The 19,386-nt window shown below is 39.3% G+C and overlaps 1 protein-coding gene and 1 long non-coding RNA gene across 4 annotated transcripts in view; one reads left to right on the top strand and one right to left on the bottom strand.

Moving 5' to 3' along the window:
• The window catches only part of LOC114254005, a 107,558-nt gene extending 101,688 nt beyond the window's left edge, over nucleotides 1–5,870 (top strand). The window contains exon 4 of the long non-coding RNA XR_003625437.2: nucleotides 4,436–5,870. This is a non-coding gene — a long non-coding RNA (uncharacterized LOC114254005). The remainder of the gene's footprint in view (nucleotides 1–4,435) is intronic.
• On the bottom strand, nucleotides 1,354–19,349 carry LOC105836369 (COP9 signalosome complex subunit 8). 3 transcript variants are annotated; one of them, XR_004962960.1, is made up of 5 exons: nucleotides 19,024–19,349; nucleotides 18,504–18,580; nucleotides 16,466–16,644; nucleotides 14,719–15,775; nucleotides 1,354–2,870 (listed from the first exon to the last, which is right to left on the bottom strand). XR_004962960.1 is itself a non-coding variant. In XM_012680351.3 (4 exons), exons 1-4 carry the CDS (start codon nucleotides 19,084–19,086, stop codon nucleotides 15,516–15,518), a joined length of 579 nt encoding a protein of 192 aa, XP_012535805.1. In that variant the 5' UTR covers nucleotides 19,087–19,349; the 3' UTR covers nucleotides 14,399–15,515. The 3 variants fall into 3 exon arrangements, 1 of the variants encoding a protein (XP_012535805.1); XR_003625436.2 differs by lacking the exon at nucleotides 1,354–2,870 and adding an exon at nucleotides 12,485–13,071; XM_012680351.3 differs by lacking the exon at nucleotides 1,354–2,870 and having other exon boundaries at nucleotides 14,399–15,775.
• Between the last annotated feature and the right edge of the window lie 37 nt (nucleotides 19,350–19,386).

Below are 19,386 nucleotides of genomic sequence, written 5' to 3' on the forward strand. Positions count from 1 at the left end.
TAATTTTCTTAAAATTATGTTTTAGATTTAAATATGAAAAAAGGAAAAGAGAGAGAAAGAACCAGAGAGCAAGAATAAATTAAATAATATTTATATCAGGAATATTAAGAACAAAACTTGATTTGATTTTTTAGTCGACATAATTATAATAATTAACGATTGGACTGACGTAGTTCGCTGTTATTAATGACAATATTCCTGTTGCGATGAATCATTTGCATCTCCAGTGCAGTGAATTTCGTTTATGCTAATAAGTGCAATGAGTCGAGCAGGGAAGGACATATTCCGAAATAACCCGATAATTTGTCGAGCTAAACAGGCGTCCTTGTTTTTAATTATGCGACATCCAAATTTGCCAGACCTTAATTAATTGATCATGGAGATAAGAGGAACGGATGACTGCGGACGAAGCGGACGCGCGAGCAGAGCTGCGGAGATACATTATGGTATTACGTAATTACGGCGTTTATATGAATTTATGTGTTCGCTATAAGTTTGGCGTATTGCAATTCTCACGCGCTTGAGCAAGTGGTGGTTTACGTAATTCCGATGTTACTCGAAAACTGGTAGAATTCTCGCGAAGCTCCTATAATTGCCCAAGATAATTGCAATCTTTCGTAATATTTTTCCAACGTTCACAAATTGTGATTAGTTAACATCACGGAGTTTTAATCGCCAAATTTGTCTACCGAACGGTAATACAGACGAATTCTAGCGATTAAAAAGTAATTCTTACCATCCTCCGGGATTCCCTAATGAAATAAGCATCAAGCGAGTAAAGTCGATTGAGCGATTAGGATCTCGATTAATCGTGACTCCGGTGCGCCTCGGTGCGAAAGTCGCGAACGAGAGAAGACAATAGACGGTTCGGGAATTAAGCGCAATGAGAAAGGGCGGAACGCAACGTCGACGGAGAGCATGATCGCTCGCCGAGAGACCTAACGGTTTGTCTTCTCTGCAGCTGGAGACTAGCGTCGTCCAAGGTATACTATACTTTCGATGTAATTCTTTAAGCTCGGCTACAACTCTTTGAAATTTACGTAAGTGCGACGCTGATAGGTCGACGAGATCTAGTGCCGATAGTCATCAGCCGGTAGTACTCAGGTAGACCGAGGGAGAAAGAGTGAGAGAAAAGATACTCCCACGCGCGTAAACCGCTATTGACATTGACCAGTTTTCGCGTAGCTCGCGCGCAAACGAACAATCACTCAAAATTGCATTCGCGCGAAACGGAAAGTCTCTTTTTAATGTACGCAACATACGCGGCAACATTAATTTATTTCCCGTTCGTGGTTTTCAAACTCGAGATGAAAGAGAAAGTAGGGAGCGAATAAAACAATTTTTTTAGATCAGTTTTTTTTTTCTATATAATGCGTAATGCAAGAGGCATTTCATAATACTCGACGCGTTTCTAATCTCAAGGAATCTTGACTAATGCGACATTTTGTACTAATTTACGATACTGCCAAGGGGGGGAGAAAAAATATTGCCGAGAGACACGTGGCCGACATTCGGTCGCCTCCATACCTCCCGATCTCTCGCTAACACGATCGTGTCTAATTACAAGCGCAACAGTACGGAACGATTGTTAAATAACTGCGGTTGCGATAGGTGAGAACCATTGGAAGAGAAGTCGTGCGCGACGTTGGTGGCCGCCACCCGGAACAGACGACGACGACGACGACGACGACGGTTATGGAGCCATCAGATTCCCCTGGACTCCATTCATCTGATTGTGAGATCCACTGTCATCGCTAATAACGCGGGACGAATCCCGACGACAACGACGACTCCGCTAAACGCACATCATCGATAAGATCGTCCACGTCGCGTGCGTCAGAGACTGTCCATTTTTGTTTTAAACGCACAATTTATCATAACATATTATGGCGGTAGATAAATTTATGTGGAAGAAAGACAGGACGTAGAGAGAGTATTGTCCCTGAAATGAGTTATATATCTTATATACCGGAACATATGACATTTCTGTGACTCCTACTGCAAAGATACCGGATGACGATGGGCGGTTTCAATTTAATGTCAAGTTACTGATATGTATATAATAACAGCAAAACAACGAGACACCGATGAGTCGATCACTTCGGTTAGATCAGTGATTTTTACTGTAAGGTCACATAGTGTGTGAACATTATTATTTTATAATATCATTTACTTCTAGTGTGAAATTAACATAGCATTTTAATTAAATTAAGCCTTGACGCGCGATAATTATAGTCAAGATAATTATAATCAAAAACAATAATTAGCACTTGGCAAAAAAAAAGTCGGGGTTACCCGACGATATTTCTTAATCGATCATTTTTGCGATGGATTTTTTATTTTAATGTAACAGGTCGATTAAAGAGATCGCTAAATATTACTCGGCGCGACGGCCTACAAGTTACAACGATAACGCGAGATCGCAGATGGCGATTATTGCGATCTTCGAGATTTGATAAGACGCGAAGCGCGCGTTTGCGGCGCGCCGGCCGTCAGAAAAAACGATCGATGCTCTCGCCTGGTTTCGCGCGCGGCAAAAAAGTCATCGATAGATGATGTCTAATCATCCATGGCCGCAAATTGGAAGGACGCGAGAGGATGGGGCCTGACGTCATTCAGCCTAACGAGATTAGAACGCGTTTGGTTAACCATCGGCTCTCTCTCTTTCTCTCTCTCTCTCTCTCTCTGGCGATCGACATATTTACGTCCACTGAAAAAAAGGGTTAAAAAACTTACCCTACGCCCCCGATGTGCTACGAGCGCGGGAAAAACGGCAACTGGTGCCTGGAAATAGTCTGCTTCCGGGCTTTTCAGTAGACGAGTATCGAGTATTCACTTCGATGAATATCAATGTGATGAATGCAAGATCCCTAAAAGCAAGGAAAATGTGTCGTAGTGATATACCCGACAGCTTCTTCAGAGATGTACAGCAAAAGATGTCGGGGGAGGGGGGGAGGAGATCAATTCAGCTATTTTCTAGATGAAAAATAAACTCTAAAAAGATTCTTTATCTATTACATGTACAGGGGAAAATAATGTAAACTGCACCTAGAAAAAATACATGATCTTTTTTACTCTATTAACACAGATTTTATCCTTATTTGGAATAACGATACAAACTTAGTACCAGTTGAATTCATTATTGAAGAGGATGATTTTTAATTTACTTGGCGATATATTATTTGCAGAGCATAAATCCTGTTCGGAAAAGTTTCTTCGCCGAATTTCTCGGAGGAACGAAGATCGGGATGGAGCTCGCTCGGTCAAACGCGTCTTCTATTCCACAATCCCGGCGCACTTTGTCAATCGCGGTTAAAGGCATCGATAACCCCGCAACGTATTCTTATTGCCCGTAGCCGCTGGTTGCAATCCTTTCTCTCTCGCTCAAGGAAACGGAGTATCGGTGCATCCCGCGGGCGAGAAAGGGTCGGCGAGGCTTCGCGCGAGCGACGGCGCGGCGCGGCGCGGCGCACCGTAGGCAACTCGCGTCCTTTTTCCCGCGGCGCACGAAAGCGGAGACAATGGATACGTGGGCGCAGTATCGCGAACCCTAACCCCGGGTGATCCCATATTCTCCGTTCTCTCGCTCTGACTCTCTCTCTCTCTCTCTCTCTCTCTCTCTCTCTCTCTCTCTCTCTCTCTCTCTCTCTCTCTCTCTCTCTCTCTTCTTGGGTTGGCGAAACCGCTCTCCTCCGCGTCTTCCCCGTTCTACCTCGCTAATTCTCTATCGTCGGATCGGTCGCGAAGCCTCGCCGAGATTCTCTTTCTCTCTACCCTCACCTGCACCTCTTCAAGTATTTCTCTTTATCTTCGAGAGTGCCGCCGCACGCTTGCGAAATCATAGGCAGGAGTCTCACGTTAACATGTAGTCACCTTCTACCGTGCCACCGAAACGCGCTAGGGGGCGATGTATGATTTAAGAGCAGCGATTGCGAGGACATATTACATTTCTTCGAGGTGCGGCCGGTTTTCTTTTCGGGAAACGGAAGTACGGGAAAGGCGCTATTTAATTGTTAACGAAGATCATGATTGCCATATATCATTTGACATAAGGGTGTCGTAAAAATTAATACTGCCGTAAGACAAATTTCTTACGGCGCCATAAAAATCTCTTATGGCATCATTAATTTCTTACCGCTGTCATTGATCCGACATGAAGACGATATTCATTAATCGTTAAAAAAAATAAGAAAATTGGATGTTGCTGTTGCAAAACGGAAAATAAATATTTAAAAGTGTCATTTTCGTCTACTTTAATTCTCTTCTAAACATTGATTTGTTACGCATATCTCTGCACTTACTACATTTGTAGTCTTTCATCGTAGTCTTTGAAGCTTTCATGGTGGCGCTCAAAGGAATACTCTCACGAAGTAAATTTATTCTTGTGCTATCGGCTATTACTACGAAATATAATTTTAAAACTATATGTTTCCAGGTACGAAACACCCATGCACGCAGCGTGCTCGAAATGGCAAAGTTGAAGATTCTGTGTCGGGCTTTCATCGGCACGAAAAGAAAGGCGGATAATGGGATTAGAAGTTTCGTGTGCAATCTGACTGCTCCTCTTACCGGGCGATTGCAAAATCGCGACGGGACTCGGGATAATCTTGTTTGGCGGCGCGAGGATGCCGCGCCGGACAAGATTTTCGTGTTGGAACTTCCGAAAGAGAAGGGTCTTCCTCCCCCGCTCGCTCTTCGCACAGCGAACAACACGAACGGGGAGTTTTTTTCGGGTCAGTAATCGTGGCCTGAGAAAAGAGCTTAGCTCGTGTTTGTTTTTCGGACACGGGCACTAATTTTGCGCGGTTAGGTATCGTGCAGGAAACGGAAGAGTCTCGCCGATGAAGAAGAAAAGGAACGACTCCGCGAACATCCCGACGAACTTCCTTACTTCGTAATTGAGAGCAAAGAGGATGTGACCTCCGCTTTCTTTAAACATCGTATACCGTAAATTTCTCGAAATAATAAGATAGGGGTTACAGGATTCTAACTAATTAGAGAGTAAATTTCTATAATTTCTTTAAAAAATAATAGATGTTGGAAATAAATTTGCGTAATAAATTTAATTAGAGGTGACAATATATGAGAAGAGGATCGGATCACGTTCGGTTAATGATATCTTTAATGAGGAAAATCAAGATTACTTAATAACTTCTGGAGAGCAGAACGAAGATTTATTCGTAAAGGTTCCAGATATCTTTTCAACTGATTTGCCTCTCGATAATCGATCGTCATTGTTATCCCGCCCTAAGGGGTTACCGAGGCCAAGTGAGAATCAAGAGCGCGGGAAAAGCGATATTACTCCAATATTCAGTTTCGGGGCGGGTCGAGAATCTCTCGCCGTCACGTTCTCAGGATCGGAAGTGCGGTGTCGATTTTGCAACGATACGAGATACTTTCTGCCGTCTCGCGTTATGCAACGCGCGATGCGTATTTGCTCGTGTACTTCTCGTTCATGAGAAGTTGTACGGCCGCAAAATTTCCACGATACGATCTGCTCAGTGTGAGCGCGTCGAATTCGAGCAATTTATCGTGATACTCGAGTAAGCTGGGCAATGGGCGCGAAAGATCGAATCGGATAACCGATCGACAAGCAAGATAAACTTCTCAAATCTCCGTTGCGACATTCTAAAATAACTACAGTTGTAAAATAAATATTACGCGTTCTTACAAGTCTATTAAACAGTTTATTTATTATAAAGTGACTTTTCATTCAATAAATCCTTTCTTACAATCACTTGTTATAAACACTTCATCTGTTACGTATTACGAAATAGGATTTCGTCACTAAACATATTAAACTCGAGAGCTTTCTCGTTACGCTTTTGTGGATAAATGTAAATTTGAATAAATGCAGAGAGTCAACTTTCTCTATGTCACTTTACTTCCTTTTCCAAGCGAATCAACGGTACGACATTGAGTAGATTCGATCAGAAGATTCAAAGATGGCTCAAAGATCTCTCTTTTTCGAGCGGGCTCTCTGCTCTCTGCTCCAATGACGAGTGTTATGTATGCAGGTGTTACGCTGCGCCACTCGAGGTGCTACGAAATATTTTGCTGTTCGATTAGACGAGGGAACCGAGGGGAACACCGGGGATGATCGCAGGTCGAAGGAGAGAAGACACAATTGAATGTTGGCGGATCCGTGGGCGGAACGCAGTTCGATTGTTTCTTTATCGCGATCATCCTCGTTCCCTCTCCTACGACGGCAATGGCGATCTCACCTGGCATAGTGTTCCCGTAGATTTATACAGGGTGTCCCCTCAATCATATATTTCTCGACAAACCACGATACATATCGCACGATACATATCAATAATGTGACTTGATATTTTCTAATATCCAAAGCAAAATAAATGTCATCTAAATGTATTAGATTTACTGCTACAATTTGGTAAAATTTATATTTTTCAGCGGAACCTTTTTGCTAAAATATGATGGGACAGCAAGACTATCCTGTCAAAAGCGACATTGTCACATTTAATTATCGCAGTCGTAGTCATTATTCTTTCACTTTCCGTATTAAAAGCTTGGAATTAAAATTTCTTTAATTTCGTTGCGATCAATTGATACAATTGGCAGTCCTTTAGATCAGAACTCTTCAAAACTAATATAGTTATTAATTAATAACGCATCTATTACAGAAATAATTTTAATCTAAAATTGAACATTTTTTAAGCGATGGTTACTGGTAATATATTCATATACTGTCGACAATTATCTTCCTTTCTTATTATGAACGCGTTTGCGCTTGATAGAAGATGGATAAAATAATGTTTCGTTATCCATATACAATTCCAAAGCTTAATTAACTAAAACTTTGGTTTTTGTTTAACAACATTGTATAAAATCATTAGAAGTCTAATATTATGTAACATGGTCATTTCACATACATATCGAAACACGGTCATTTCTTTTATTATTTATGATTGGCAAACATCCGGTAGACAGTGGTGGGACACCCTGTAGATCACGTCTTTGTCCCCGTTCGAGTTGGCCGATGCGAATCGATGGTACTCCGGTGGGTGCGCTCAGAATGCGCCTTCTCCGCGGCATACCACCGGAGAAAAGAAAACCGATCGTTACCTTTGCACAATTGCATCCCGTACGTATGCGCGATCGAACAACGAGGGGATCATCGATTCGTCTCGAACTCGAACTCCCCCGCGCACTTTCAATCATCGTGGAAACGAAAAGTTCATATTATCGTGGCGGATAAACGCCGGCTCATCACAACTTGCATTGCGCAATTATTTTCGGGCAGCAAGGAAGTCGAGGTCTCTAATTTTTAGGCACGAACGTCGCAACACCATCATTTCTTTCTTGTCGTAAAATTTCACTCTTATGTTATTTTTTACATATAAATATCAATCGTACATAATTAAATTAAAATTCAGTCTACATAATATTATATCCAAAATAGATTGCTATATAATTATATGTGATATATTTAAATATGTATGCGTGGATTAACATATGTAAATTTTTTATAGTGACTGTAGCTTACTCGTTCGTTTATTATTACCAGATATATAAATAAAAAGTGTTACCCAAATAAAAAATTAATCGAATCTACTATCGGTGTCAGTTTAAACTTTTATCAATTCTATTTCTCCTTTTCATCAATTTCAAATAACTTTAATCAAATAAATTGTAAGCAAATTGTTACATACTCTATATCTTTTTACAATTTAGATTCATTCAAAGATTATAGATGAATAAAGTGTTTCTGTTTTAAAAAACTAAGACACAAAATTACATTGAAAAATTTCACATGGTGCTGATAGTATCTTTTTTTTCGATTAGTTTGATCCTACAAGTTCTTAATGCAGATATCAATGATAAAAAAGCAAGAAAAGAGAGAAATTTTGATATTATAAAATTAACACAGTTTAAAAATAGTTATACGTAATTTTTTAATATAATTTTTTTAAACTAGAATGTAAATTGAACGATTGCCATGTTTTACCTTATACATTTTATTTTAATATCTGATTATAAACTATAAGAATAATAATGAAACTTTTAATTATATTAGCTTTATGTATATCTTATGTAAATTATATCACAGTTTATAATTTAGAAAAAAGAATATATATCAATTACTACATCAATTACTTTTGTTCTAAAAGTTATTTTGTGAAAATAATTCTAAGATCAAATATTTGAAAATACATAATGGCCAATAAATTTGAATTTTCAGAGCGTTGAAAGCATTCAACTGTAATGAAAACGATGAGTTCACCGAACGTTATTTTTCGATGTCGCGCATTATTTAGAATGTACGTCAGCAATAAGTATGGTTAACGACAACTCTGATGACATAAATCCCATCAGGGGAGACGAGGGAGAAAGGAGACGACCTGTTTGAAATCTAACAAGAGGGATGACGTCGTCGGTCGAAGGAGGATCTTCAGAATTATCAGTCAGAATGCAAACTCTTGTAAGATGGAATTGCTCGATTACGCAACGAATAATTGAACGCGAGAAAACATTGTTCCGCTTTGAATCGTGATGACAAAGAGAGTGGTCGTGATCGTGATCGTGACTCTTTCATTTCATCTTTCTTCTCCCAACATAGAGATTATCCCTACATATATGATATTTAAATTCTCTTCAATCTTAATTTCTAATTAATTCTAAACATAATATCTTTAATTTCCCCAAACGATTTCGTGCTATTTCTTGTACATGTATAAGTGTTGTAAAGCGATATAACATAAAAAATCTCAACGATGAGTAAAAAGGACCTGAAAATTTTACAATAGCCAGCTATTTTTTACATTAAAACACGATATACTAAGTAGTTATTATTGGATTGTTCTTTTTAGCTGCACTACTACACAGTTGCAATAAGTTAAAGTAAAACAAATATTTTTTATTTTGTTTTAACTGATTGTATCAATGCAGCAGTGCAGCTAGAAAGAACAGATCTTATAATACAATAGAGAAGATACAATATAATACACCAGAACCAAAGAAATAATACCTTGAAATAAAATTATCCTGTTATCTCAATATTCTTGTAAGTGCATTTTAGATCTGATATCCAATGCTTTATTTGAATAACAAAGAAGAGAATTATCATTGTTTACTATTTCATCTATTTCCTTCTGTTTCCCTCTAAAACAAAATATTAATATCAAAGAAATCTATGATAATTATAATAATATGTATAATCGGAATCTACTTGTCAATGTAGTGCATGATTATTTCACTCATTTAACAACAATAAAATAAGATTACTACATTTGCAAAGTTAATACAGATATTATGTTATTTTATGCCAATTGCAAATTTGAGAATTGGACCCCGCGTAAAGAAAACAATGAACTCCTGAAATTGCGCAACTTATATAATTGCCTTCGCTTATCATGGTTCCTAGTCTTATTATCTTCTTCATTGAAGCTAAAAGCGGACGATAACGGGTGACTACATATCAGATTGCGTGATAGGGTGATGACTACGTATGGCATTGCGTCGCGGCGCCCCGGACCGCGCCCGCCTTCTTCGACTAGATGAAAAATCCGCGCCGCGCGCGCGGATAGTGCGACGCAGATATTCTTATTGATCACATCATTTAGAGGCAAGCGCAAGTAGCGTCTCGCGCGATAAAAATATCCAGTAATGGTATCAAGAAGAAAAGGTCACTCTAGAACGTGGCCGCCCTTTTCTCCGCGCGCGCGTGTAAAATGAACCCGCAATCTCGCCGCAAACATTATCGCCTTTAAACTCTCGAAAACGCACCCCGTGTTCGCAACCCCTCCGAGCGCGACTTGGAACGGCCCGAGAGGTCACGAGGGGACCGAGAGGAAGAGAGGAGGGCGAGAGGGGCGGAAAGACATGGCGAAGGGGAAGCCACGGCCCGCGCCAGTCTTCTTCTCTTTTCGTCATCATCATCATTATCATCATCATCATCATCATCATCCATTCCTCGTCCTCAACGTCTCACCTCGACGACTCTTCGGTCTTCGGCCGCCGCGTGCGCGATGGGGACTTACGAAATCGACTAGTCGCGCGCGCGCGTTCGTTCGATTCGTGCCGCTCGCTCGCTCGCTCGCTCGCTCGCTCGCGCGCGCGGAGAGCATCGGCGGTTTTCCGCGACGTGCAAAGGTCACCGCAAGCGAGCGCGAGCCCGCTCAGGAAAGAAGACGCGAGTCACCGACGCGTACTCTTACGAGGGGAGGTCAGCTGAGGTAACCGGTAACCCGGCTGGCTCTTCCCTCTCTCGCCTCTCACCTTCACTTCGCTTAATGTTACAAACCGATGTTCGCTTATCTTCGCTAATACTCCGTGCCGCGTTCGCGCCGAGATAATCACATGGGGTGCCACGAATAAAAATCTTCATTTTGAGACTGATAACATATAGAGAAGCGCGTTGAGCATCGACGGAAAGGAAATACCATCATTTAAAACTGTGCTGTTCGAATTAATTAAAAAAAAAATTTATCTTTTCATTAATTACCGATTTTAATATAATTGGTAGATATCACTCGGGCTTGTTTGCACAAATGTAGCTTAATTTTAATTTCGGTTTAACTCTTTCAAATTTTGTAATTTTTAGAACTAGAATAGTTTAAAATTACGCTACATTAGTACAAAAGGATCTGAATCACTTAGCATTTCATAAAATTTAGTATACTTTCTCTAAAATTTAATCTTTTGTAATAATCTTCCTATTTATCATTTATAATTATATTTTATACATAATTCTCTAATCTTGATTAATTTATAATTTATAATTTTGTAAAATAAATTTGAGCTGTTTGTAATTAAATATCTGAATGAAATGTGTGATTATATTAGAGTAGGGTTGTTTCCATGCACAGGATTATCGATGATGGACGATCGGATGGACGTAAGAAGAGCCATCCATAATGTCTGTATTTGCAGCAACTTGACGGGAAGACTGGAACAGTGTGTTCTTTCGCTGCTTGATAGTTGCTTTGATTATATCGCTGTAGGGCAAATAAATTACATTCTCGTAAATCACCGCGGTTGCAATTTCATTTTTCACATCTTTCAAGGAATTCAGTATAAAAGTTATATGTTACGTTAATTTCATATACGTCTTTTACGAAATATCAAAGTAATTACGTTCTTAAACACATTTCTTTCTATGTTGTATATCTCTCTGCAGTATGCGTGTGGTCTTTTTTCAATCACAAAAAATAGAGAATATTTGCTTGTCAAGAATTAATCTTAATGTATAAATTTAATTTATTTTTGACTTTCTCTCTCTCTCTCTCTCTCTCTAAAGCTTTGTTCTCAGATATACACTCTACATAAAACTGTCGCGCTTAATGTTCCATGTTAATTTAATTACGTGTTCACATATTATAATTACATATCTGTTTCAATAAGGAGTTATGTTTTATAAATAATTTAAAAACCCCGGATGTTTGCGGACAATCAGTGGTATCATGTTACACGCTGTTAAGGCGCATCCGTTTCTTCTATTACTGCGTTAAATCGAGGACTCGCAACTCAATCAATCGCCGAGACGTGGCCAAGACAAATTTCCCGGGCCCCGTAAGCGAGGTCTCGCCGAAAGGTTAACGAAGACCGATAGAGATGCGAAACGTTCGACAATCCGCGAACGAAGCGCAAACGAGGCACCTATCCGTGGGCAATGTCCCGAGGCGCGAGGCGGCTGCTCGCGTGATGATCGCTCTCTTCCTCCCCGTCGCGGGCACACCGCGCCGCTTCGGGATCGGCGAAAAAGAATATCGCGGCGCGATATCGCGATGCAATCATCTCGCCGGATGAATCTGCATTATTCAGCGAACGGCGTTGAGAAGGCGCGCACGCGAGCAGCCGACCGCGTGGAAACAGGTACAACGAACGAGAGGGCCCGGGGTCCCGGCCCCGTCATCGCGGACCTCGCGTCCAGGGCCACACATCCAACCTCCCGCTGATCTTCGCGTGGAGAGCCCCCCTTTTTTCCGATACCGATTATTGGCGCCGATATTCGCGCGTATACCCGATGCGGAACGGCGCGTCTAGGATATAGGCTTCGCGAGAACACGCGCGTGGGAACACGCCTTCCTTCTCCGCGTAGGTTCGACAGGTTGAACGCTTTTCTGCGGGCATTCCCACACATCGGAATTAACGTGCGCGAAAATGAGCTTAGACGCTTCGATTGAGATACGTCAGTCGACAAACGCGCGCGTTCTAACGACTTCCCGGATGGATCCTGCCGCGAGGAAAAGGTTTGAGGGATCCTACGCTACGTGATATCAAGCTAAATTCTGTGGTTGATCGAAAAATGTATATCCTCATGATCTTACGATAAATTCTCTTTCTAAAAAGAGATTTTGAAGAATATAAATTGTGATTTCATAAAAAACATACATGAAGCTCATTAAAAATAATATAACTTAATGTGTAATATATAATTTAAAATATTTTCTTTAATCTGATGTCAATTAAAAATTATTCATTGACTAGTCTAATAAACATATGAGAATAATTAACTTTTTTATTACATTTCATAATTATTTTTATTCTGTTCATGCACATTATTAATCACATTATAAATAAATTATTCGTGTAAAATTTTATATACTATACATTGTGACTCGTGCAAAAAGTTTGTTCACGTCCAACAAATCATTTAATATAATACATTTTTTTAATTAACACATTTTATAAACAAAAATTTCCCTCCCTTCGTCATCTCTGAGAAATCACGAAGGAAAAGCACTTTCTATAAAAGCACGACTTTTATACTGTACTAAAAAAGGCGGCGTTACAAAAGCTTTCACCTTCGTGACTCCGGAGGGTACACAGCATGATATGCATTCTATTCCGCATAATAGAAGTGAATCCAAGCGCCGAGGAGAGCGTTTCAACTTCTCTCGTTAGCATGCATATTCCCAGCGAAATATTCGCGCGCGCGGTCCAAGTCGAGTGCACCATGGCGCGATCAGCAAAAATCGAAACAATCGTTTCGCGAATAGAAATTAATGGTGGTAGATCTTCGTGGCGATTCTCACGTTTTCCGACGCTTCGCGAAATGTCGGGACCACAGGTGTGAGAATTTGGTAAAGGCGCGCTGTTTAGAAGTTGCTGAAAAGTTACACATAACAACACTGTTTAAAAATCGTTTTGAATTTCTCTTTATCAAAAACTACTTTGTAGCGCAATATTTTACATTTGAATTTTCGATATTTGATATTTTTATGATTAAAGATTACATTAAAATCAAATAACTCGCAAATCAAAAGACTTTTCTATACTTTTCCACGTTTGTGTATATTTTTTAAAATTCTTGTTTGAATCCTTAATGTAGTCTCAATGCTAATTAATTAAGATTGTACGTGTTATTAATTTATTCCTTGCTAAAGAGGGTGCAAAAAAGTTGCCCGAAGTGAACCATGAATCTAAAATGTTTGTTACAAATGTGGTTCTCAGTGTGCATTTAAATAATGAGGCATTAAATTTATTGAAATTAATGTGTTCGTCGGGACGAAAATATCGCGAATGTTAACTGCCGTTATTAGCTTTAATTTGTACAGAAATAAATCCACAGGGAAACGCTGCTCCGTGCAATGAAAGGTGCTTAGAGCGTCTCGACGCCGACGACATATACATGTAGCTTTTCAGCACTTTGTAGAGAAAGAGAGAGAGAGAGAGAGAGAGAGAGAGAGAGAGAGAGAGAGAGAGAGAGAGAGAGAGAAATAGACATGCAGGCGAGGCGCGGATTAGCGCGGAACACGCGCGCGGGTAGGATACTAGCGATACTGGTGCAACAACTTTCTAGAGTGTCGACGGGGCCCGAAAAAAGAGCAAGAGCCTCGGAGTAGCGGTGCCGGGCGAGAGACCGCGAGCTACCTGCCCGCCGCAGGTCTCCTCGAGAATACCCACGGGATTGCGTAACGGACTCGCGCGCGCGCGATCGGCGGCACAACAACAATGCCGGCGGGTTGGGTCGCCCAGAAATCGATTTCATAGGGAATCATTGTGCGCCGCCTCTCGGAACGTAATTTACCTCGCCCGCGTGCCGGCCCGCGCGCCGATTTTTCCGTACGTACGGGGATTCGATTTGCGTGTGACGCAACCGGTGAGTCCTCGTGAAACGGCGATTTTTCTCGTCGATCGTTCGGCTTTCACGCGGCGAGCCGCGGAGATCCCTCGCCTCTGCCTCTGAGCGAGGGATCGAAAGACGACGCGTGATCTGCGAAACTTCTATTGCCGCCTCCGAAGTTACGCACGAGTACTAAGTCACGTTCGAAATGGAATTTACGACCAATCATTTTCCAATTTACAGGCGATTTCGTTTCAAAAATTATATAATTTAATTGCTAAAACTTGGGATCACAATCAATCCTTTGAAATTCCAATCTTACAAAAAAATGAAGGACAAATTAAGTTAATCGAAATTATAGATAGTCGCTTCTCTACAGATTCGTATCGATAAGATCTTTATTATCAACGTATTATAATTCATATTACAATTCGTGATGATAACTATCGAGTGAATGTATTCTTCTTTTAAATAATTATGATGAAGCGGACAACTCATTCCCTCGTGGATAATGGGAAAGGGACAGTCGCCTATCGCAAACGTGCGCGCGTAACATCTATGAAATGTATTTCGATACGTAAGCGCCTCTCGGAAGCGCGCATGTAATAATGTCAGGGTAGGGTATGCTGCGTGAGGATAAAATGGTACAGTCGGTAAACGGGGAAAAAGAAACAAATACAAACACTCACTTGCTGCTGTAACACACTTTATCAAAATCCAGCGGGGCAATCCGCCGCTCGAAACAGTTCCAGTCCTTTTTCTTACTTTTCTCTCGACTTCCTTTCCTCTTTTATTTCGACTCGAAGAAAATACGCTACGTACGAAGAGTCCACGCGTGATAACACGTTCGCACGCCGCGCGTGTCCGCGCTGAAGAGAGAGAGGTGTGCGCTGTCGCCACCTGCGAGGTACGTTAACGGCTACCTGCGCGATTCTTACTGCGGCCACGATCCGCTTTGATAATTACAGCGATGCGAACGGTCGCGAACGGCAGTGTATTTTCATGGGATTCAACAGCGAGTGGAGGAGAGGAGCGGCAAAGGACGGAACGGAGACAAGACGAGAGGAGAGGAGTGCTCCTGCCGGAGGATCCCTTTCCGCAAATGCCAGTCCGCCCTCTCGCACGCACAGCTGATTATCGATTAATATAGTTGTTGATTCCACGCTTGCGAGGAGCTTCATTGAATTATCCTTCCGATCGAACGGACAAATCGCGTGGGTAGACTCTCTGTCTCTATCTCTGTCACTTTCCCTCTTCTCTCTCGTTCTCCCTCCTCCCCCCTCTCTCCCTCATTCTCCCCTCTCAATTTCTCTCATGGGATATGCTTATTTTACGAACGCGAACACCGATGATGCTACCTTTGGCGCGCACTTCCTCCTTTATATAATAGGATTACGAGGCGAGATTGCGAGAGGAGTTATATGCAAAGTCCGTCATCCAGAGACCGCACGGCAACCCGGGAGATCCAGGGAACAGCGGAGCCCCCTCAATTCTCCAGGAAGGACACAAACTGCGTGAGCTTCTGCAGCTGCTCCTCCGTCAGGCAGATCTTATCCGATTGATTGTACTGTTCCTCGTCGATCTGTTTGCACGGCTGCACTATGGTACCGTCAACGTTCCAGCCCCTGTCGATCGCGGCCTGCCGCGCCTCGTCCAACGACATTCCGCTCATCGTCGCCATGGTCGACAAGTTTAGAGAGGAATACGCCTTTGATATCAGCCTCATTAGCCGTTCTCGTACATTGTCTGCAAAAATCGGGGGTCGAAATCCTTTCCGTTAGCGCGTAGAGAAAACACCTTTCGCTCAATAAAGTACGAGAAGTTCGAGTTAAGAGTGACTGCAATGTGCCCGGCAGGTTCCGCTTGAATAATCGATTATCGGCTGGCGTTGTAAACGATAATTATGTAGACGGTGGGTTTAATAACAATTGATTGTCGTTAATTATAATAAAGTACAGATTTAGTCCTTGCTTCTACAGATGTAGGGCGCTAAATAAGGAAAGCAACTTGCCGTGGTTAACATGAAGAGTTGACCCGCGTATAATATTCATAAAATATAAACATTCTCTTATATAAGCTCAATAAATGCTCACTGCAATAATTGTGAGCCGTATGTAAATTGACAAAATATATATTAAAATTTACATATTGATACATTCAAAAGACAACCAAACGTTGAATAATAATTTTATAACTTAACTTTTTTATTGTCGTTATTATATAATAAGTAATCATCGAAGGGGGATATTTGCGATAATTACGTATTGCTACGTGCAAATATCTTCTTATATATATAAATATCTTTTGATACAAGAAAAATATAAGAAATACAATTTAATAACCGAAGTCGCTAATTCTCCGATGTCCGAGCGCGAACAAAACGTTTATTTATTAGCTCTTAGGCTTATTTTGTTTCTGCCTTACTGACTGACTTACCTTTTAGGGCTATCATAAGGTCTTTGATGTCGTCGCTCCACTCTACGTTAAGGGCCGTGTGAACCGCGGGCCAGTTACGCTGCCACATGTATTGCCCTACCGTCCACACTCGTCCGAGCTCCTCGTGGGCGGTCTTCACGTCCGCGGGAATTCGCTTCCAAAGGTACTTTGCGTTGCACCTACGATTACCAATCATTCATTCAAGCGAACAATTATCGATAAGGAGAACCGCACTGTCGAACTCGATGCACCATGAAAAAATAAGGATCGACCGTGAGTGAATCGTCGTCTTGATTTGATTTGGTGAAAATGTTTTATGCGACGTTTGTACTTAAAATGTTCATCATTGAGATTAGAGCTTAGAGAGACTCTCAAAGTATCTTTAAGTCAAGTTGATCGAATAATTATACAAAACCGAGCGCAACGCGAAAGAATAGGAATAACTCGATTGTAGGTAAAACTACTCAATCTCAAGAAACCTTCGAAAATAATAGGAGAAATCCGTTTGTGTGGCAAAATAAAAGGGAAATCTGTTCATGTAGCAACAAATGAAATATAAAGAAAAAAATTTTATCATTTTTAATAGAGATTGAGTATTTTTAAAATTTGATAAAGAAAGCTGAAATACCTAAACATACACCAGGAAATAAAAAATATTTATATTGTAGAGGAATTTATTTACTTTAGCGATTATTGCATGATTAAATACACTTGTAGTTAAAAAAAATTTAGTATTATCATAAACTATTCATTAAAGACAAATCTTTTTTCTTTCAAATTCATAAATTCAATACAATTATTTAAATATTATTATATAATAATATAAATCTAACAGGGAAGACTAAGGAAGACTAGGCTTAAAAATAACAAGAGTAAGTTGTAACACTTATATAAAAAAAAATATTATGAAAGATATAAAAGCGTAAGAAAAAGAAGTTTGTAATAGCCTACATCTTGTTCAACATTTTTTTATAGGTGTTACAACTTATCCCTGTTACTTTTAACTTCAGTCTCCCCTATTACTCTCTTGAAGAAAATATCATGTCTCGTGTATTAATAACAACATAAATCAATACAATTGATCTTATAAATTTGTTAATATATCCACCCAACATAAATTCTAAAATATGCTTGCTGCGTACTTAGCTATTTTTTATAGTCTTTGTTAAACTATAACATCGATATTCAATAAAAGTTACACATATAAATCGCTACACATAGAAAAATGTCATTTTACTGCTAAGAAAAGCTCAATTTAGTCTTTTTTAACGATTGACTTTAAAAAAATTTCGTTGATAATAGTCTTAAAATATATTCATCGCAAGTTTATCGAAAAACTCACTTGTCATGTGTATTCAAGAAAAGTATTTATATTCTATCGAAAAAATTATAAAATTTTATCAAAGAAAAACAGAATAAAACAAATTTTGGCTTTAACTTAATATTCTTAAAACATTAACTTTACTTAACACATAATAAAAAAAGCTATCTTAGCTCAATTATGGATATCTCGCATCTGTGATCACCTATTATCTTTTCTTCTAATTAAAATGGTTCAAAAATCTCTAAAAATTTATAAACTTTCAAATTTTTAGAACTAACATTTATATTTAATTTTGACAAAAAATAAAATGTAATAGAAAATTTAATTATTGAAAATTAATCACAAATTAAAGAAAAGAGTTTATTTATAAAACGTGTAACTTCTTATAATAAATACATATTAAAAAATGACTCCAAGGTTCCCTAATTTAGGTATGAAAGTTTGAAAAAAAAAAGAAACTCCAAATTTTTCAAAAAGTAAGATTATTCAGACAATAAAAATGACTGTCAATAAGATATAAATAAAAAAAATTGAATTTTGCAAGAAGTTTTTTTTATTTGGATGCAAAAATAATATTTTTCTCAAGAGGCTTAAAATTGTCTTACTTAATATTTAGTACATCAACTTGTCAAAATATCTATTTGAAGAATAATAATATAACAATCTTAATAAGAAGTCAATTAAATGGCAAACAATGAAAGATTTTCTACTCACAGATCATTCTGATGAAGATAGATAGCCAGCAGTCGCATATAAACTTTTGCAGGTGTATATTTCGAAGAATTAATACCCTGAAACAATAGAACATAAGTAAATGATTAAAAATCTTATATTTTACTTGATACATAAAAAGAACAAATGAATTAATGACGAATGTAGATGATGCATTAACACACACCGCTGCATACAGATAGACTTAAAATCACTTCTTGATTTTTTCGAGGCCAGCTGAGAAGTCAGCCTACCTGTCGAATAAAATTTACAATCCCTTTTTGCTTTACAGACAGTGGTTAATGAATTTGTATCTTCTGTCACTTAAGAGGATTGAAGAAAAGCATAGTTCCCTCATTAAGAAGATTAAGAAAGTTTCAAATAATTCTTTCAAGCAATTCTTCGGAAGGTATCAAATTCTTGCCAATGACATACATCGTTCAATAGGATTAGATGTAAATCAAAAAATCCTCAATAACAACATAACCTACAAAATAGGTGCTCGTATGTGTTTGGGACTCACCTCTAGTTCGGTTATCTCTAACTCGTTCATCAATCTGTTAAGCTCAAATGTGCTGGACACCATGATGATGATTTTTATTAACTATTCGACACAAAATTTTAAAAATACACTGACATAGGGACCGCAAGAGCGGCACACGAAACGCGATGACGCGACGGACGCGAACAGCTGAGTTCTCACTTAAGTCTCTCTCTCTATAAAAGAATTGTGCAATCTAATGTTGGTAACTTTCCTAATGTTGATAAATGTAGAGTCACTGGACGCTCATCGAATGAGAACAATTATTAATCTATATAATATCTATAATAATAACGATTGAAAAGTGAATGTAGCTAATAACAATATGTAAGATTGTTGACATTG

This window comes from Monomorium pharaonis, chromosome 4 (assembly GCF_013373865.1).
Source record: "Monomorium pharaonis isolate MP-MQ-018 chromosome 4, ASM1337386v2, whole genome shotgun sequence".
Lineage (NCBI taxonomy): Eukaryota > Metazoa > Arthropoda > Insecta > Hymenoptera > Formicidae > Monomorium > Monomorium pharaonis.